A 22333-nucleotide genomic window follows, 5' to 3' on the forward strand; every position below is an offset into this window, starting at 1 on the left:
GCACTTCTTCCATCCCTAGGATCCTTAAAAGAGGGAGACAGAACCACCTAGCAAGATCCAGGGTTCCATGACCAGGAAGAAGGAAGCCACTGTGAAAGGGTCCAGGCTGGCCAGTGGCATCTGGGTGAAGGTGGTTGCCTGGCAGGTGGAGAACAAGAGGAAGAGGATGGCACAGATAGTCATGGAGGGAGCAGAGGGTCTGACCTGAAGCAAGGTCAGGGCCTCCATGGCCTGTCAGGTGACCACCCTGCCTGGCCCCTGCCTCTGTCTACATAGATGCAGCTGGAGAGGGAGAAGGAATGGGGGTGTGAACACCAGCCAGGTCACCGCTTCTATCCAGCTGATAGCCCTATCTGCCAGGAGCCCTGCCTGCCACCAGCCCCTGTGGCACTAGGAGTCAGGGCCTTCCTCAACCAGTTCTCCAAGCCTGCCTTGGCCTCCAGGTGACTCACAAATCTGAGCATTTTCCAAAGTGTTTGCAGAAGCCTTTGCAGTGGACCTCAGTGGGTGTTGACATCTTCTTCTTGGTGATCTGCCCATACTTTGGGGTGTTTTGAGGCTCTGCCAGGGCAGGAAGCCCAGGCTGAAGTACATGAGCATATATCGCAGACTTTCCAAGTTACATCTTTGGCTTTGCTCTATGCCAATGTGGGAACTGATGGAGGTATAGTGAGTAGTGCCGGGCAGGTTCTTGAGTTCCTGGTAGAAGATGTGCTGCTGGTGGGTGCTTTTTAGCCAGGCTAAAGTTGATGATGTACCGTTGCCTTTTTCCCCCAGGTCCAGGAAGTTGTCAGTTTGACATCTTGGTGGATGAAATTCTTGGAGTGAATGAACTCGACATGGCTGATCATTTGGTCAGCCAGGAGCAGCACCGTCTTCAGGCTAAACTTGCAGGAACGGAAGTTGAAGAGGTCCTGGAGGTCCACCACCACCATGTGGTAGTGGCCCTCGACCTGCACCATGTGATGAACAGGCTCCCCACTCCCCCCTGCATCATTTTGTGGAACTTGATCTCAATATTCAGTTGTAGGTGCTCCATCTTTACACAGTTGAGCTTGATAGCCATCTCTTCACTAGAGGCAATGTTGGAGGAGATCCTGCTGCTTTTGCTCTGCCACGGCCTCCCCACCACCAGCTCCCAAGCTCCCAAGTTGTGTTAAATTCTTATTTGAGCTGGTGCCAGTGACTCATGCCTATAATCCTAGTTTACTCAGGAGGATGAGATCTGAGGATTGCAGTTCAAAGTCAGCCCAGGCAGGAAAGTCTGTGAGACTCTTATCTCCACTAAACTCCAAAATAAGATAAAGTAAAAAAATTCAGAAGTGGAGCTGTGACTTAAGTGGTAGAGCTCTAGCCTTGAGCACAAAAGCACCCAGGCCCAGAGTTCAAACCCCAGGATTAGTTAATAAATACTTACTTGATTCCTGTTGAAACCTCTTTATGAAGCAAAAACAGTGACTATTCTTGTCATACTAATGGAGACTGGCTTGGAAGCTGGGTGATTTGCTTCAAATCATGAGGAGTAGGGTGAAAACTAGGCATCAGGCTGCAGAACCAAGTACTGGACATTATTTATATTCTAATGGTGTGGGAAATTTCATGGACCCCAGGAGGAGCCTCTCAGATTAAAGCCTCTTGGTTTCAGAAGACATAGATTAGGGTCAGGCTCTGATTTCCAATACATGTCTGGGCCAGCATTCAGTAGCATGGTATTCTTTTCAGGTAAGCTCAAAAATTGGTACTGAAGCTTGAAGTTGGGGCCTTTCCTTCCCATTTGGTTTTATTGCTTATGTCTACTACTTGAGCCATAACTCTAGTTTGGTATTTTTCATGTTAATTATAGATGGAGTCTGGCAGACTTTTATACCAGGGCTAGATTTGAACCTGGATCCTTCAGGTCTCAGCCTTGTGAGTGTTAGGATTACAAGTGTGAGCAGCTATAGGTCATGTTTTCATAAAGAAGTTTTTTGGTGAGCCCATTCCTTATCTTGTAAATTGAAGCTATGTACAACAAAATACACAATCATTATCAAGGCTTTGGTAACACATCTGCTTTGTACTCACAATGCTATCAAGATATAGAATATCCCCATTGCCCCAGAAAATTGTCAGTGTATCCTTTCCAGCCAATCTCCTGTCATCCCAGAGAAGAGTTCTGATATGTTCCTACTTATGTTGGTTTTGAAAAAAAATTACCTGCACCTTTATTACTAGGATTCTGAAGTTACTGGTTATATAAGTACCTTGGAATTAAGGAGGATGAAGTGATAAAGAGCTGGCATAGTATGAGACAGGCTCTCAATTCCTCCCTAGCACCAGAAACAGAAAGAGAGAAAAAAAGGGGGAGGAGGGAAATATGCATATTGTTAGTTAAAAAAGAACCTATAGAAGCTGAGTTACCCCCAAGCAAATGATTAAAAAAGGCAGCCAACCAAGAACCAAATTATGCATAGTTAATTAACAGAAGTTTGCAAAAGACCACCAGACAGTTCATGCTCTAGGCATGAGATAAGCAGCTAACAGCCAGAGAGCCCCTGCTTCTGCTTCATTCTTGTGTCCCTCATCAGTGCCCACCTCTTACTCTGTATGAAATCAAGGTTTTAAACCCCAGGAATCCCATATTAGGTCTGGCCACTCACCCCAACATGTCAAATAAAGAGACATGATGAAGGACAGAAAAAGAGATTTATTACATGTCATCTATGGGAAGGTGCATCTTCAGCACCTTAGGAAGACACAAATATCGGCCTCAGGTTAAACAGGGAAAAGTAAGGCAGTAGGAAAGGTATGTATAATTAAAACAATCAGTTTTTTTTTTTTTTGGGTCCGGTTGTGGGGCCTGAACTCTGGGTCTGGGCGCTGTCCCTCAGCTCTTCAGCTCAAGGCTAGCGCTCTACCACTTGAGCCACAGCGCCACTTCCGGCTTTTTTCTTTTTGCTTATGTGGTGCTGAGGAATTGAACCCAGGGCCTCATGCATGCAAGGTAAGCGCTCTACCACTGAGCCACTTTCCCAGCCCAAAACAATCAGTTTTAACAGCTTGCTCAGTTTTTAATCTCTGGAGGCCTAGCAGATGGCTGTTCTGTTCAAGATGTTAAGATGGCACTATGTGAGGGGCAGTTTTCCTTTTGTTACAAGATGCTTCCCATGGATCCTGTTCTTCCTGGAGACCAAAGTGATTGTAAAATGACTACAAGAGAATAACTCAGAATAAAGAACACAGATTCAAAATTGAGGGATTGTGCACCCATTTTTTAAAATATTGCTTTCAGTTAATTTATAGGCTCATTAAAGTCAGCTTTTAGGATGCCTCTTTTTTTCTTTTTCTTTTTTCGGGCCAAGGCTGCAACTAGAACTCAGTACCTGATGCCTTTACTCATTGGCTAGCACTGTACCAACTCCAATTCCTAGGTTGTCTCTTACATATGGTAATCATGACTGCTTCTACTAGGTAAGGGGAGTAGGCATGAAAGGCTCCATTTGTCAGATGGAGAAGCTGAGGTTCAGATGGCTTAAATGGTAGACTCCTGCCAAACCTAGTAAAGTTACACAGCAGCCTTTTCATCCTGATATTGGCTTGCACTAGACAGTCTCAGTGAATGGAGTCTATCACTAACCAGTGGCCAAGACAAGTTCTGCTATTTACCTCTTAAAGACCTGTCAAATTGTATTTGTACTAATTGATTTGTGATAGAAATGGAATGATGCGGGTGAATGTCCTTCTCTGGGAGATCAAAAGCAGTTGCCTCAGTTGCAAAGACATTTGATCTTTAACAGGCATTCTATTTTTGTGGTGGTTTGCTCTTTATTTTTGAGACAGGCTGTTGGTGTTTAATTTAGGCTGTCCTGGAGCAATCTAGCCTTCTGCCTTCATCACCATAGTGCTGAGATTTCAGTCATGCATCACCATGCCTGACTGCATTCTGCTTTTTAATTAGGCCCACCCTAATTTAGGAGATCTTAACTAATGTCTTAAATATATCTTAAAGACCATTCATTTCTTTAGCAGAAGTATTGAAGTTTTGAGAGTAGAGTCTCAGGACATCCTTAGTGGAAAGGCAGCTTTCACATACCTCAGCCTTGAATTCATATCACATAGGAAGGTTGCTTACTTTGCAGAACCTGAAGAAATCTCTAGAGAGCTGTCTGCATCTCCCCAAGTGCTTGCTCAAGCAACTATTATTGGAGCTAACCTTCAGGAATACTAATAACATTCTAGAGTGATGCTTATAAACATGGATTTTGAAACAACTTCCGGTCATTGCTCTATGTTTTGAGAAATCTTGCCTTGGAATGAAGGAAACACTGCTGGAAATAATGTTGGCAATGCAGAACCCTGAAAATATCTCCCAGTTCATACACATGCCACAACAAATCACAGAGTGTATGTTAATTACCCAGAACAAATTATTATAAACTGGATAGCTTTAAAAATAGAGGGCTGGGGATGTAGCTCAGTGGTGGAGCACTTGCCTAGCATACATGAGGCCCTAGGTATCACTCTTGGCATAGGAAGGGATGAAGAGAAAGCTAGAGAGGGGGAAGGACCATTCTCCCTCTGGAGGCTCTAGGGGAGGATCCTTCCTTGCTTCTTCCAGTTTATGGTAGCTACTGGCAATTGTTGGCATTCTTTGATTAATCATCACTGGTCTTTGAGGCCTTCTTCCCTACATATATCCCTGTCTTCTCTCATCTTATAAGGACACTGGTGGTTGTATTTCCTGTAGAATCATCTCTTTAACCTCATTCAAATCTTTTTTTTTTTTTTTTTGTCGGTCATGAGGCCTGAATTCTGAGCCTGGATGCTGTTCCTCAGCCACCTTCCCAGATATTATATATTATACAGGCTAAATACTACACTAGAAATATGAAACTATGATTTAGTTTCTAGTATTTTAGTGTAATATGATGAATCAGTTTTCAAATTATTATGTATTTTATTACAAACTTGGAGAAAGGAGTTTGAAAGCTCATTGTAAAATTAAATGATTAATGTTTAAGGAAATAAAAACGCTAATTATCTTGATTCGATTATTATACATTGTATCTACATATCACAATGTACCCATAAATATGTACAATTATGTGTCAATTGTGAAGGAAGAAAGTCAATAAAGCAAAAACCAAAAAAAAAGAAGGAAAGAAAGAAAGAGAGAAATTAAAAACAGACTGTTGAGTGTCAGTGACTGACACCTGTAATCCTAACTACTCAGGAAGTGTGAAGAGAGCAGACCCAGTGGAGATAGTGACCAGTCTCTGCCATCCATAAAACTAGCTACCTGAGAAAATTCTCAAAAGATTTGAATGATGGGCTAAGAAAGTAGCTCAGTGGTAGACTGCTTGCCTTGCGTGCATGAGGCCCTGGGTTCGATTCCTCAGCACCACATAAGCAAAAAGAAAAAAGCCAGAAGTGGCGCTGTGGCTCAAGTGGTAGAGCGTTAGCCTTGAGCTGAAGAGCTGAGGGACAGCGCTCAGGCCCAGAGTTCAGGCCCCACGACCGGACCCTCTCCCAAAAATAATGTATAATATCTAACCTCTCTTTTGGCTGAGATGGGTAGAGGTCTCTTTTTCTTCACTATTATCTAGAATTTTAACATGTCTAATGTTGCTTTACAAATACATATATATGTGTGTATATATATATATATATATATATATATATATAATTTTTTTCCTGGTCCTGGGCTTTGAACTTTGAGGCTGGGCACTGTCTCTAAGCTCTTTTTGTTCAAGGCTAATACTCTACCACTTGAGCTACAACACCACTTCCAGCTTTTTTCTGTGATTAATTGAAGATGAAGATCCTCACAGACTTTCCTGTGTAGTTTGTATTCAAACTGTGATCCTCAGACCTCAGCTTCCTGAGTAGCTAGGATTACAGGCATGAGCCCCTAGCACCTGCTTTACAAATATTTTTATTCCAACCAGGAAAATGCAAACTTGTATATCTTAGTTGCGGAGACATGTATAAAAATTATTTCTTAGACACCCTGAAAGTATTTCCCAATTAATTTAGAGACATTTATGTGCTTTGCATTTTTAAAATTGTTATTATAGAGGGTTACAGTTATATGTCAGGCTTTTGTTGTGCCATTCCTGGGGCTTGAACTCAGAGCTTGGGTGCAGTCCCTGAACTTCTTTGCTCAAGGAGAGTGCTTTACTTTCAGCCACAGCACCACTCCTGGTTTTTTTTTGAGTAGTTTATTGGTGATGGGAGTCTCATAGTCTTTCCTCCTTGGGCTAGTTTCAAACTACAATCCTCAGATTTCAGCCTCCTAAGGAGTTAGGATTATAGACACACACCGCAGGTACCTGGCCAACAGCCTCTTTCTTTAACATAAGCATTTTACTTTGGGGCCAGATACAACTATCAAAATAAAATGCAGTCACTGTGCCAATCCTTCCAAAGTATCTCAAGCCAAGAAATCATGCAGAAAGGGTTCTTAGCATTGTTACCTGGCTCAAATGACAGGCCTGTCCATTACCCCTTCATATTTTAAGATATACTTACATTTTGACAAAGAGCTTTCATCTAAAATATATTATTTCCACTGAATCCAAGCATACTTGGAATCTATATTTATACAGTTTATTTTATAACAAGGTGCTAGGTATACAGTATCCCAGAGCTCACATATATAAGTACATCAATGCCAGATCTTATCTTAAATCTTAATAGGTTATTAGCCTCATGATTTTTTAAACTTCTTAATAAAAATGGTTTTCCGTTTATTTTACTTATATTTTGCTGATTATACTGTGTTAATAAAGTATATTTTTCCTAATTTTTTGTATGGATTTTTTTTCTCATCAAGAGTCATGTGATATATTGGTGCCATCTTACCTGGTAGTCCCGTGTCATCTTTGGATAAGATACAACAAGACTTCAAGTTTCTGGTCAGCCAGAGCTCACATCCCTACTCAGTTTGAAGCAAATATAGAAGACTGATCTCCAACTATCAGCTGTTCTTAAGATTAAAGGACTGAAGTCATTTAGGGGAAAATGAAGCAATACAGATCAGGGAAAATGAAGCATGGGAAAAAGTAGTGAGGAGTTCAGAGACAGTGTATTAGTGGGTAGCTCTATTAGAAACACAGAAGCTCTACCATTTTTGCTTTAGCTTTATACTCCATAAACAGCAGTACTAGTAAAAAGAAAAAAAGAAAAGCATGTATCTCCTTGTCACACTACTTGCTTATTCAAAATAATTAATGTGTGTGCTGGGAACTGAGCAAGAATGTCTTAAAGAAACACATTTACCCTGGAGAAACAAGCACTTGGGAAATGACTCCTCTAGGCACAAAACATGCTTTAAATACTTATTTCAAGGGAAGACACCCTTCTTAAAAGGCATAGATGGCAGAAGCCATTTTTTCTTTGAAAGGATGCCAGGCATCAAGGACCAAAGTTTAGTTAACAGGCTAACCTCAAAATTTCTGGCCTAGTTAATAAGACAGTGTAACAGTAGGAATGACAAAATATACTAGCTGTGAGATCAAAAGGAAATACTCATCCTAAGGTAAATTTGAGCCAACTTCCAATCTACTTTTTTTTAACCAAAATATCTGTGATATTAAAACACTCATTGCACCTGATATCACGTGTTTGCACTCACATCAGGTCCTGTACTATTTTTCTCTTTGTTTCGCTAATAATTTATCTTGGTCTCTACTGCTGTGGATCCTAAAATTCCTTTCTGGCACAATACCAAGACTTGGTACTTAAGGGTCAGACAGAGGCTCCTCCCTTTTGTACACCTTGACGGATCATTGGTCATTGAATACCACACCAAAGAACATTGAGAGGTTTTTCCTTATTGTTGTTGTTTTTAATGTACTCGATGATTTTTTTTGTTTCTTCTGTATGTTCTTCCCCCTATGGCATATCCCCTGTTGTCACTGTATTTGACTTTGGTACCCTGTATGTTGTATGTACATTTATCTAATTTGAGGAGGGGAAGGGGAATAACAAAATGCTGAAACAAGGACACAGGATGACCCATTGCAACAATGATACTCACAAGAAACTATTTTGGAAATGAACTTTACAACTTTGGAAAGATGAAGGGGGGGTGGGGGAGGCGGGGGAGGGAAGGGATAGTAGAAAAAAAAACAAAGGAAGAGTAACAATGTTTGACAAAAACTGTACTCATTACCTTACTCATGTAACTGTAACCCTTCTGTACAGCATCTTGACAATAAAATAAAAATTAAAAAAAACATTAAGCATGGGGTTGAACAACCTTTTCTTTTTTTTTCTTTTTCAGATCTTTCCTTTTTTAGTGTTCTCAGAAATAAGTGCCTTTTCAGTGTCCTCAGTAAATGGTGTTGGAAAAATTGGTTTAACCCAAGTAGAAAACTAAAGCTAGATTCTTATATGTCACCCTGCACCAGAATCAACTCCAGAAAGATCAAAGACCTCAAAATCAAAGCAGACACCCTGAAAATATCACAGGAAGGAATAAGAGAAACTCTAGGGCTCCTTGGCACAGGCCAAAATTTTCTTAATAGAGACCCAGAAACACAACAAATCAAAGAAAGGTTGGACAAATGGGATTGCATGAAGCTGCAGAGCTTCTGCATGGCAAAGCACATAGCTAGCAAGATCAATAGAAAGCCCATGGATTGGAAGAAGATCTTCACTAGCCATACAACAGACAAGGGTCTCATATCTAAAATATACCTGGAACTCAAAAAATTAAATCCCCCAACAACAAATCTTCAAAGAAACAACTCCCCAATAAATAAGTGGGCTAAAAACTTAAAGAGAAACTTCTCTGAAGAGGAAAGAAGGATGACCAATAGACACATGAAGAAATGCTCAACTTCTCCGGCCATAAAAGAAATGCAAAACAAAACGACATTGAGATTCTACCTCATCCAGTTAGAATGGCTATAATCAAGAACTCTAATAACAACAGATGCTGGAGGGGATTGGCCAAAAGGGAAGCCTACTGCATTGTTAGTGGGAGTATAAACTTGTTCAACCACTTTGGAAGGCAGTATGGAGGTTCCTCAAAAGACTCCACATAGAGCTCAGGTATGACCCAGCAATCCCACTTTTGGGTTTTTATCCAAATGATCACAAACAAGGCCATACTAAAGCTACCAGCACAACTATGTTTATTGCAGCATTATTTACCAAGCTAAGATATGGAAGCAACCCAGATGCTCCTCAGTAGATGAATGGATCAAGAAAATGTGGTATCTATATACAATGGAATTCTATGCCTCCATCAGAAAGAATGACATTGCCCCATTTGTTAGGAAATGGAAAGACTTGGAAGAAATTATATTAAGTGAAGTAAGCCAGGCCCAAAGAAACATAGGTCCCATGGTTTCCCTTATTTGCAATAACTAGTATATGTCTAGGATAATCTTACCAGACAAATAGAAAAGGTCAAAAGCTTTGTACATATGACCATATAAGATGGTGCTAAGCAAAATGAACCCCAAGATAGGGACTCAAGCATTTTTTTCTTTCTTGCTATTGTTTTTAATGTATTTATAATGTACCATGTGATTTTTTTTTGTTTCTTTTGTACGTTCTTCCTCCATGGTATAACCCCTGTTTTCACTGTATTTGATTCCTGTGCCCTGAATCTTGTATATATATTTTTCTAATTTGGGGAGGGGAAGGGAAATAACAAAATGCTAAAATAAGGATACAGGTTGACCCATTGTAACAATGAGATGTACAAGACACTATGTTGAAAACGAACTTTACAACTTGTGGGGGGAGAGAGGAGTTGGGGAGTAGGGAGGAAAGGGATGGTAGGGGAAAAACAAAGAAGGAGGTACCAATGCTCGATAGGTAACATAGTCATTACCTTACTAATGTAACTGTAACCCCTCTGTGCAGTATTTTTTTTTTACAAATATATATATAAAGAATTAAGTATCTTTTGAAAACTCAAAAACCCTCAGGAACTTGAACTTGGTTTAAATCGATCTAGTGGACCATTTAGTTTCTCCTTTCTTTGTTAACCAGGATGGAAACATTCTGATAGTTTCCTCCTGCAAAGTGAGAATAAATTGTGATTTAAAAAAATACGTGCATTCTGGGTGCCCATGGCTCACACCTGTAATCCTAGCTACTCACGAGGCTGAGATCTGAGGATGGTGGTTCAAAGTCAGCTCAGGCAGGAAAGTCTGTGAGACTCTTACCTCCAATTAACCCTGAAAAAAACAGAAGTTGTACTGTGGCTCAAGTGACAGAGCTGTATCCTTGAGTTGAAGAACTGAGGGACAGTGCCCAGGCCCAGAGTTCAAGCCCCACAACCAAAAACAACAACAAAAAGAATACATACTTTCTTACATTCTTACTCTAAAAAAAATGTTTCAACATTAAATAAATGTTCAGAAAAAAATGACCCTTCCAAGTTCTCATCTCCCAGCTCCTTCCACAAGAAGGTAATCCCCACCATCAGTGTCTTAATAGTCTTCCAGGATTTTTTGCTTGTGATTCTCTCTTCACCAAAAAATGCAGAAGTAGAGTTGTGACTCAAGTGGCAGAGTGCTCAGGCCTTGAGTTTAAGCCCCAAGATTGGCACCTAAAAAAAAAAAAAGCAGAAGGACAGTTCCCAGCTATTAAGTTTCCTACCATTTAGATGCTAAGTTACAAGAGCTGGGAGACCTAACATGTGATAGCTAAAACTGTTCTCTCCTTTGAAATGATAGCTGTAAACATTCCATGAATGGTTATAGTAAGATGAGAAGTTTATCTAAGGAAATGCAACCCTAAAGCTCACCAGTTGTCCCTAAGTTTCAGGTAGGCCCCCAAACATCTCCATATTTTATTTTATTTTTTATTTATTTTTTGTTGGTTGTGGGGCTTGAACTCAGGGTCTGGGTGCTGTCTCTGAACCTCTTTGTGCTTAAGGCTGGCATTTTACCACTTGAGCTACAATATGACTTCCTGTTTTTGAGTGGTTAATTGGAGATAACAGTCTCATGGGAACTTTTCTGCCTGGGCTGGCTTCAAAGCACAATCCTCAGATCTCAGCCTCTTGAGTAGCTAGGATTACAGCTGTTAGCCACCAGTGCCCAGCCTCCATTTTTTTTTTTTTTTATTTTGGTCTGGTCATGGGGCCTGAACTCTGGGCCTGGGTGCTGTCCCTCAGCTCTTCAGCTCAAGGCTAATGCTCTACCACTTGAGCCACAGCACCACTTCCGGCTTTTTTTTCTTTTTGCTTATGTGGTGTTGAGGAATTGAACCCAGGGCCTCATGCATGGAAGGCAAATGCTCTACCACTGAGCCACCTTCCCAGCCCCTTATTTTATAATAATAACTAGCACTCATCTTGGCCACCCAGAACCATGGTCTAATGTTTGGGATTTGCTAAATGACATGACTATATATATTTTCACAGCACAGAAAAATAAAGAGAGCAGTTAACAGCTGCCATTTTTGAGTGTTTAACTCCCATTTGTGCACGGAGAGCAGGAAATGTTTCTCTTTTCCTATTTCTTCTTACTTTAATTATTATACTAAAATAAATCTTTGCTAAAACGTCCACCTTATAAGACTCTCCTTTTCTTTTTTATTTTCCCTCAGTTGTGGGGCTTGACCTCTGGGCCTGGGTGCTGTCCCTGAGCTCCTTTTGCTCAAGGCTAGTGCTGTACCACTTAAGCCACAGTGCCACTTCCAGAATTTTCTGAGCAGGGAGTCTCACAGGCTTTCCTGCCCAGGCTGGCTTTGAACCACCAGCCTCAGATGGCATCTTCCTCAGTAGCTAAGATAATAGGTGTGAGCTACTGCCACCCTACTGAGACTCTCCTTTTTGTGAGACATCCTAGAATGCTTTTCATGTATAGATCTGAAGAACTTGTGAATCTCTGTGAAAGCTGGGAAGTTGAGGGAAGCTCTCATCCATTTTCCTATGATATAACCATAGTTATAGTCATTCTATAACCAACACATTCCCAGACAGTTTTTATCTGTGTGTGTGTGTGTGTGTGTGTGTGTGTGTGTGTGTGTGTGTGTGTGTGTGTCTATGTGTGTATGTGTGTGTTTCTGGTTTCCTGACAATGTTTCTGTGTTTATCTTTTAAATATTTATGCCTGCCTCCCCCTTTTTTCTCCAGCCCCCTCCACAACTCCCCGCTCTCTGTTCTCTTCTTTCCACTGGGAAACATAGCAAAACACTGATTTCCCCCTTATTCTGAGGGTGTTTTGAGGACCTGTTCTATCCCAATACATAAGGCTCTGATTTGTTCTTTTTAATGGTTGCATAGTCTACCTCAAGGCCTCAAACCCAGACATTTTAGTGATTTGTTTTCCATCTGTTCTGCTCTGAAATTTGTCATTATACAGATTGCCCCTGGCAGCTTCTGGATCAGCCAGGCACTACATGCCTATTCCATCTGCCCAGAGTTGATTTGTGGGCCCAATAGATTATGAGCTCACAGGGGACAGGGATTCAGATAACCATAGCCGGATCTTTCACTACAAGGAAATATGCTCTGCAAATAGCAAATGCAAAGAGAACTTGGTACAAAGTTTGCCTCCAGCAGCTTCCAGCAGCACATGAAGGAACTCCCCATGAAAAAGTATACCTTTGATTAGGGAGAATGGAGTGCCTGAGGGACCAGCTGCATACTTGAAAGGCTGCTCTGGGGTCTATGGCAACAGCCCTCTGTATTTGGCTTCACTGATACAGGGTTGTTCTGGATTTTCCTCCCTCAACACCCTTCAGAGGACGTTTTGAAAATTATGTGGGCAACCATCAATGGGGCAAGAAAGTCGGTTGTGTTTATTCATGGCTGCATTTAACAATCAAGCCATTCTTGGGCTGCGAGCAAGGGAGAAAATAGTCTTGTGCCAAACATTTTCTATAGCAGAGCTTAGTCAAGCCACAAAGAAGGGCTGGGTCCTGTCTGCCTTGAGCCATCTCCAAGGTCTGTGTAAGGAGCTGACTTCCCCTGTGTAGGCAGAGTGGCAGCAGCTGTTGGTTGTGGTGAACACTGTCTGTCTCCATAGCAACCACTGTGAACACGACTGTGGAAATATGGGAATGGCCTTTGGGTCCTCTAGCTGGCTATCATCATGCCTGTGGCTTTTAATTGGCCCCTTGAGTACCAGCAGGGCTGGGAAGCAGGTGTGACTCCTGAGTCAGCCCCCAGTTTGTGACCCTAGAGTTTACAAACCTAAGGGAGAGGCCAGGTGGCTTTGTGTAGCTCTTCTGAAGTGACAAAGGAATCGATGCTGTGTGTCTGAAAGGTCTAGGCTGAAGGAGAGAGCTTTGTTTAGTGTGTGATTTATTTTCTTGGTGGTAGGCTTTAGAGACTGTCTAGTTTTTATGTTTGTTTTGTTACAAACTAAGTCGTTATAGGGAAAATGGCCACCTAGTTACGGGTAGTATTTTGGTGCTTGTTTGATACTGCTAGGTACCCCTGAGAATTATAAGTTACAGGCAACTTTTGTGGTGTGGATCTGATTTCAGGGTGTCCCCATAGGCTTGTGTGCTGAAAGCTTGGACCTCAGCTGTCAATGCTGGGAAGTGGTGGGACCATTAAAAGGTGGGGGGAAGCTAGGCATGGTGGCTGATGCCTGTAATCCTACCTATTCAGGAAGTCGGGATCTTAGGATCCCAGTTCAAAGCCAGCTCAAGCAGTAAAATCCATGAGATTCTTATCTCCAATTAGCTATCAAAAAGCCAGCAGTGCTTCTTTCGCCAGGCATCTTCGTGAGAGTGACTTCGTCTTTAAACCCTACGTGGCAATCCCTGACGCACCATTGTGATGCCCAGGGAAGACTGGGCAACCTGGAAGTCCAACTACTTCCTTAAGATCATCCAACTTCTGGATGATTATCCAAAATGCTTCATTGTAGGAGCAGACAATGTGGGGTCCAAGCAGATGCAGCAGATCCACATGTCCCTTGGAGGGAAGGCTGTGGTGCTGATGGGCAAGAACACCATGATACGCAAGGCCATCCGAGGGCACCTGGAAAACAACCCAGCTCCGGAGAAGTCAGTCATTGTCCCCTGGCAGCACTGTCCTCCCTTCCGAAGCCCTTCTCCTTTTTTCTGGGGAAGAATGGTGCTTTCAGGTGATGGTGTCCTATAAACTTCTCTTTGCAGACTGCTGCCTCATATCTGCAGGACTGTGGGCTTTGTGTTCACCAAGGAGGACCTAACTGAGATCAGGGACATGCTGCTGGCCTGTGCTGGTGCCATTGCCCCATGTGAAGTCACTGTGCCAGCTCAAAACACTGTTTTGGGGCCTGAGAAGACTTCCTTCTTCCAGGCTCTGGGCATCATCACCAAGATCTCCAAGGGAACCATTGGAATTCTGAGTGATGTGCAGCTGATAAAGACCGGAGACAAAGTGGGAGCCAGTGAAGTCACACTGCTGAACATGCTGAACATCTCTCCCTTCTCCTTTGGGCTGATCATCCAGCAGGTGTTTGACAATGGCAGCATCTACAACCCTGAAGTGCTTGACATCACTGAGGATGCTCTGCATTCTTGCTTCCTGGAGGGTGTGTGCAACGTAGCCAGTGTCTGTCTGCAGATCGGTTACCCAACTGTGGCCTCCATTCTTCATTCTATCATTAATGGGTACAAGCGGGTCCTGGCTTTGTCTGTGGAGACTGACTACACTTTCCCACTTGCTGAAAAGGTCAAGGCCTTCTTGACTGATCCATCTGCCTTTGTGGCTGCTGCTCCTGTGGCTGTTGCCACCACTGCTGCCCCTGCTGCCGCCACGGCCCCAGCCAAGGCTGAAGCCAAGGAAGAGTCAGAAGAATCAGATGAGGATATGGGATTTGGTCTTTTTGACTAATTTCCCAGAAGCAATCAACTCAGATTTATTTGCAAAACAAAATAAAGGCTTACTACGTTCTCTTAAAAAAAAAAAAAGCCAGCAGTGGCTCAAGTGGTACAGCATCAGCCTTGAACTAAAAAGCTGAGGGACAGCATCCTGAGTTCAAGCTCCAGTACTGGTACAGTACCACTGGCATGTCTTTCCCTGAACTGATGAAAATATTCCCCTCAAAATAAATTCCAGCTTTCAACAGTCAGTGTTTATAATGGTAGCACAGATTGAGCATCGCTAATCCAAAATTCCCAAATCCCAAATGCTTTAAAACTGAGTGTTTGCCTGACACCAAAAGTGGAAAATTCCACATCTGACATGTGATGTGTGGCAGCCAAAACACAGGTGCATTGAAAATACCATATAAAATGTTAGGCCCTGTGTACAAGGTGTAAATAGAACACAGATGAATTTTGGTCTTATTTAAAAGATATCGCATTATCAATATACAAAGATTCCAAAGTCTAAGAACAACAGAAATCAGAGTCACTTCTGGTGCCAGCCATTTCAGATAAGGGATATTCAACTTGTGTGTTACAATTTCCAGCCATCAATGTACAGGTACCCATTGTAGAACACATTTTGCTTTGGGAAGGTAAGGGGGGGCACAGAAATGGAGGGACAAAGGGTGAAAAAATGCAGCAGTGGTACTAGACATCATATTGAAAATGAATTGTACAATTTATGGGTGGGTATGGGAGGGAAAAACTGGGAGAGAGTGAGGATAGGGATGACGTTGTCCAAAAAGATGTGTATTATTGGCCGGCGCTGGTGGCTCATGCCTGTAATCCTAATTGTTCAGAAGGCTGAGATCTGAGGATTATGGTTTGAAGCCAGCCCAGGTAGAAAAGTCCCCACGAGATTCTTCTTTTTTTTTTTTTTTAATTGTGAAAATATTGTACAGAGGGGTTACAATTACACGGGCAAGATAATGAGTACATTTCTTATCAAGCATTGTAGCCTCCTCCTTTGTTTCCCCTTCCCATCCTCCCCCCACCCCCCCACCCAATTCTTCCCGCTTCCTTCCCTCCCGCCCCCCCCCTACCAAAGTTGTAAAAAGTGCTCAGGGATAGTGCCAGGCCCTGAGTTCAAGCCCAACAACTGACAAAAACAAACAAAAAAAGAAATGTATTATTTACCTGACTTATGCAATGGTAACTTCTCTATACATCACCTTTATAATAACAATAATTTTTAAATAACAAATTAATTAATAAAGAACACATTTGGACAGTTATTAGGGCCAAGTGGGGAAACTCCAACAAGGAATAATAAAGATAAGATGGGATTAGTTATGGAAAATGGGACCAACACAAGAAGTGAAGTTTTTGGACCCTCATGTTAATAATAGCATGCATGGAGGTCTTGCTGTGGAAATGAAGTTGTTTTAATGCTTTGTATATATAAATCGGAATCCTCACTAATAACTTCAGAAGTTGCTATCTCTCTTTTGCAGAAGAGAAAACTGGGGTACAGAGCAGTTTAGTACTAACCAAGGTTGTATGAAGATGAAGAGAAAAGCTAGGCTTGCTATGAGCTCCTTTTGGATATAGGAAATATCAGCTTTAATGCTCTGCCTTGCCTTGACCCATTGTATTTGGTAAACAATAGTTTTAACCTCTTAAACTTATTTTGAGTATAAATGCTAAAACAGAATGGCTTTACATCTTTTTTTATGCAAGTAAACCACCACCAGCTGGACAGATTATTAAATATAATTAGGCAAATAAAATACTTCTACCTATAAACATACCAAATTAAATACAAAACATGTGGACACATGGGCATATCAAACCCCTATCAGAAAAACCAGGCCCATGAACTTATTGAACACTCCAGACCCAGTGATTGATGCAACTCTCACCTGAATTAGATAAAAGTGGTAGCACACCAACCCATCAGATCACCCATCACAAGCCATGCCCAGAAAGACTGTCAAAGGAACAGTTTCCACTGCCAGGGACACAACACCCACTTCAACTGATACTGGAAACCACCAACTGCTCGGATCCGGATTTACATTTGTCAACTCTACCTCCTACATAGCATAGTTTGCCACACCTTTAAGGGCACTGCACCTTTGTACTTCTTACCTGGTCCCCTACAGAGGCCTTATCTGAATCATATCAGCTCTCTCTCTCTCTCTTTTCCTCTCTCTGTTTCTCTCAGCATGGCTTTTAACCTCTATATTATTGTAAAATGTGATGTGTGAGCTGAGAGTTAATATTAGTAGTTAAGACTGGAATAAAAGAACTTGTAGCTGGGTACCAATAACTCAAGCTTATAATCTAATACTTAGAAGTACTGAGATCTGAGCATGGTGGTTTGAAGCCAGTTCAGGAAGACAAATTTGAGAGTTTTTGTTTTTTTTTAATGCCAGTACTGGGGCTTGAACTCAAAGTCTAGGTGCTGTCGCTGAGCTTTTGTGTTCAAGGCTAGTGCTCTACCCCTTGAGCCATAGCTCTACATCCAGCCTTTTTGGTAATTAATTGGATAAGAGATCTCACAGACTTTCCTGGCCAGGCTGGCAGGGAAGATCCTCAGATCTCTACCTCTGAGCAACTAGGATTACAGGCATGAGCCACCAATACCTGGCTAACTAATTTGAAACTCTTTATCTCCAATTAACCAGCAGAAACTGGAACTGGAGATGTGCCTCAGGTTGTAGAGTGCCAGCCTTAAGTGAAAAAGCACAAAGCTGTGAGTTCAAGCCCCAGTACTGGAAGAAAAAAAAGAACCCGTGTTATCAATGATGTAGGCTATCAAATGATCTTAGCAGTATTTTATGAATTAGCATCAATGAAATTACTGTAGGTTGTAGATTTGTTGTTATTCAATAAATTATGACATAATGGAAAGATACAAGTATGTCTGTTTATGTTCCTGACATAGCTCACTTAGAATAGAATTTTGGTTCTTGTATGTTGTTATATCCATCCTTCCTGCCTGCCTTCCTTCCTCCCTCCCTTCTTTCCTCCCTCCCTTCCTTCCTCCCTCCCTCTCTTCCTTCCTTCCTTCCTCCCTTCCTTCCTTCCTCCCTCTCTCCCTTCCTCCCTCCCTCCCTCCCTTCCTTCCTTCTTCCTTCCTTCCTCCCTTCCTTCCTTCCCTCTTTCCTTCCTTCCTTCTCTCCTTCCCTCTCTCCCTCCTTCCTTCTTTCATTTTTTCCTTCCCCCCTTCCTTCCTTTGAATCAAATCCAGGGCCTCCCACATTCCCACATGACAGGCAAACTCTACCACTACATCCCTATTTGACTTTTTATAGCTGACTTGTGGCTTAGAGAATCAGTCAAGTTGGCAATCAAGATCAGCCATCCCATCTCACCTTTGTTAAAAATGGTTCAATTAGTACGTAAATTTGTGGGTTGAGTTCCAAACCCATGGACTCCTCTAGATGCTTGCAGATGCCTCCTCAGGGATAAACACCATTTGCATTTGATTGTGTCCTTATAGAAGTTTGCTGTGTATTTTTCTATGTCTGCGATTCATAAGTAGATCTAAATTTTAATTTTGTGATTTTAAAGTTTATAATATTATATTCAACAAATAACTAGAGCAGAAAGCAAATAACAACCACTACCATACCATTTTAGACAATTAAAAATTATACTTCTAAGTTCTCTTTATTATATTTTGCATTTTGATTTCCAACTTGTATTTTGTACTTACTATACTGTGGATACTTTTTCATATTCGTAGGTCTGCATATTTCAGCAAAACATATCTTTAGATTCAGGTGTGGTGTTACACATCTGCAATCTCCACAGTCAGGAGGCCTGTGGGTTTGATGTCATGCTGGGCTACACAAAGAGTTTTGTGCTAGCCTGGATTCTACAGAAATACCCTATCTCTAAACAACAACAACAAAACCCACAAAACTAAAAACAACCAAAACTATATGCTTTCAGATCAATCCATGATATTCTGTCATTTTGCCTTTCTACACTGGAATATGAATCTCTAAAACAAAACATTTTTGTATTAGAAGGCACAATATTTCTACTTCTAACTTCTAACTACTTCAGTGATAATTCCTTGACATCATCTAATAGCCAATCTATATTCAACCTTCCCAGTTGTATAAGTGCCTATCAGGAGAAGTCCTTTAAAACAGAGCAAACCAGTCATGTCTGCCACTTCTGTCTTACCCTGCTTCCTTGCCTCTTCCACTGGCTTTGTGGGATATACCTAAGCTATGCTTGGGAAAGGCAGCATGAGACAGGTATCAGCGAACATGTGCATTCTAGAAGACAATTTCCATTCTCTACTGCCTCTTACAGGCACAAACAAAGCAGCTCTCTGGAAAGCTTGGAGTCTGTCAACAAGAAAAGGATAATCTTATCCTTTAAATGTATAGTTCTTTAGTTATGAAAGAAACTGACTATTTTTCAGTTGTTTATTGTTCATATTTATTTATTTATAGTCCTAGGGCTTGAATTCAGGGCCTGAACTTTTTAGCTCAAGGTTAGCAATCTACCATTTGAGCCACAGCTCTACTTCCAGTTTTCTAGTGGTTAATTGGAGCTAAGAGTCTATTGGATTTTCCTGTTTAGGCTGGCTTCAAACTGTGATCTTTAGAACTCAGCATCCCGATAAACTAGGATTACAGGCATGAGCTACCAGTGCCCATCTTTATTGTCACTCTCAGAGACTGCTTTTTATGGTCTTTTCCTCATTTTCCTATGAGTTATTAAACCTTTTCATTTTTAGTTGGTTACAAGCCCTAAGGAAATTGATTAAGGGAATCAGAATATTATCTGTCATATATATTGCAAATATATTTCCTCAGCTTTGCAGAGGATTTTAATTTACTGATCCAAACTTATTGTTTAGTTATTTGACTTAGGCATAAAGGAGGACTTTCTGTCTGAGAACATTTTTTTATGTTTTCTTATAGTTCTTTTAGTGTATTAGTTTTTACATATGGATCTCTTATATATCATGTATTAAGTGATGTATTCTATAATTTTATATAATGAGAGCCATAAAGTCCAAAATATTAAAGAAAATTCTGCCTCAAGCTAAGGTAACTCCTACTTCTAATACATAATATAAATGAATTCTGTAAAGACAAAAAGAAAATCTAAAGTAAAATCTATATATGTCAAACTACATGGAACCATAAAAATCCACAAAAGTTAATATAAGAAAAATAGAGTATTATATTTATGCAATGATTGCAATATATAACAAGGAAAAATTTAAATGGGCAGGTTTTTCCCTGGCAGTCTGAGAATTCCCTTTTTTCCCCTTAAAATTTGTGCTATTTATTTCAAAATGAGAGCTAGAGATTGAAAACAATACTAAAGATTAGGCAGTAATCTTAAAAAAATCTCATTTTCAAAGGAAACTTTTTTCTTGATAAAGGAACACAAAAGTGTTTAAATTTTAAATTATTATTATAAAGGTGATATAGAGAGGGGTTACAGTTTCATAAGTCACGTAATGAGTACATTTCTTTTTGGACAATATCACCCTTTTCCTCACTCTCTCCCAGGTTTTCCCTCCTGACCCCACCTACAAGTTGTATAGTTCATTTTTAATATCCTGTCTAGTGAGTACCACTGCTGCATTTGTTTACCCTTTGTCTCTTCATTTCTATGTGTTTAAATTTTTATGATAGACAACTTTTTATTCACACCAGCAGATTCTATATGCTGTAATGGAATTCTGAATGCTGCACATTGCATACTTTCTTTTATTTTGGTCAGCCATGGGACTTGAATCAAGGCTTGGGTGCTGTCCCTGAGCTTTTTCACTCAAGGCTATTCTCTACTACTTTGAGCCACAGTGTCACTTCCAGTTTCCTGGCCGTTATTTGGAGATAAAAGTCTCATGGACTTTCCTGGCCCTGCTGGCTTTGAACCATGATTCTCAGATCTCACCCTCCTAAGAAGCTAGGATTACAAACAAGAGCTACCTGTGCCTGGCTTGCAGACTATTTTTGAACATTTTTATTTTCTTAAAGTAGTTGTTGAAAGGAGTTGCTGTTCAACAAAAGTTTATGAATACAGTGCATCTTGATCAATGTCACTGCTTTCAACATTCTCAGCCACCCCTTCCAACACATTCTCCTTTCTGTCTTTTTTTATTTATTTGTATTATTGTTAAATTTTCTTCATGTAATAAAGTGTCAAAATTGCCATCATATATCCCTTTATTTTTTCTATTTATTTATTTAATTATATATATATTTATTATAAAGGTACTGTACAGAGAGGTTACAGTTACATGAGTAAGGTAATGAGTACATTTCCTATCCAGCATTTGTTTTTCCTCCATTATACCTTCCCTCCCCACCTCCTTAACTCCTCCCTCCCCTCGCCAGGTTGTAAAGTTCATTTTTACCATAGTGTATTGTACATCTCATTGTTGCAATGGGTCAACCTGTGTCCTTTTTTTTTTTTTAAATCAACCTGTATCCTTGTTTCAGCATTTTCTTATTTCTCTTCCCCTCTCCAAATTAGAAAAAAATGTATATACAAGATACAGGGCACTGAATCAAATACAGTGAAAACAGGGGTTATATTATGGAGGAAGAACATACAAAAGAAACAAAAAAAAATCACATAGTACATTAAAACAACAGCACATATGTCCCTTTATAATATAGATATCTGTAAATATTTTGGATACTAGAGACAAAGAATTCAGAAGTGAGCACATCAAAATCTCAACCTATGGGCTGGGAAGGTGGCTCAGTGGTACAGTGCTTGCCTGGCATGCATGAGGCCCTGGGTTTGATTCCTTAGCACCACATAAGTAGAAAAAGCTGGAAGTGGCACTATGGCTTAAGTGGTAGAGCACTAGCCTTGAACTGAAAACTCAGGGACAGTGGCTAGGCCCTGAGTTAAAGCCCAGGACTGGCAAAATAAATAAATAAAAGTCTGAGGGTACTGTTTACTGGCACAGTGCTTATTAGCATGCATGAGGCTCTGGGAATCAGGCCCATTGTTAGTCCCTAGAACTGCCACTGAAAAGGAAAAAAAATTATGTTAGGGATGTGGAATAAAACAACAAATAAAGTTATTGCTACTAATATTTAATCTGAAAAAGGATTAGCTGCTGGGCACTGGTGGCCCATACCTAAAGTCCTAACTCCTCAGGAGGTTGAGATCTGAAGATCACAGTTCAAAGCTACCCTGGGCAGGAATGTCCATGAGATTCTTATCTCCAATTAACCATCAAAAAGCTGGAAGTGGAGCTGTGAGTCAAGTGATAGAGTGCTAGCCTTGAGCAAAAAAGCTCAGAAACAGTGCCCAGGCCCTGCATAAGCCCCAGGACCAGCAAACACACACCCACACACATCCACACCCCTCACCCCACACACAAGAATTAATCACATAGAGAAAAGGACACCACAGAGTTTATGTTATGTTTACCTGGGAAACTCAGTAGCTAATGCTTTTCTCTGCTTTTTATTTTTCATTATTATAAAAGTGAGGTACAGAGGGGTTACAGTTACGTAAGTCAAGAGTACATTTCTTTTGGGACAATGTCACCATTTCCCTCTCTCTC

The 22333-nt window shown here is 40.8% G+C and overlaps 1 protein-coding gene and 1 pseudogene across 1 annotated transcript; one reads left to right on the forward strand and one right to left on the reverse strand.

Annotated features, from left to right (window-relative positions):
* Positions 1-448: 448 nt before the first annotated feature.
* LOC122099967 lies at positions 449-6861 on the reverse strand (annotated as a pseudogene).
* Positions 6862-13741: 6880 nt separating this feature from the next.
* LOC122099972 (60S acidic ribosomal protein P0-like) lies at positions 13742-14841 on the forward strand. Its single transcript, XM_042670412.1, has 2 exons — positions 13742-13971; positions 14083-14841. Exons 1-2 carry the CDS (start codon positions 13742-13744, stop codon positions 14783-14785), a joined length of 933 nt encoding a protein of 310 aa, XP_042526346.1. The 3' UTR covers positions 14786-14841.
* The last annotated feature ends 7492 nt before the right edge of the window (positions 14842-22333 follow it).

Source organism: Dipodomys spectabilis, unplaced genomic scaffold (assembly GCF_019054845.1).
Source record: "Dipodomys spectabilis isolate Male_0828 unplaced genomic scaffold, ASM1905484v1 ptg000551l, whole genome shotgun sequence".
Classification (NCBI taxonomy): Eukaryota; Metazoa; Chordata; class Mammalia; order Rodentia; family Heteromyidae; genus Dipodomys; species Dipodomys spectabilis.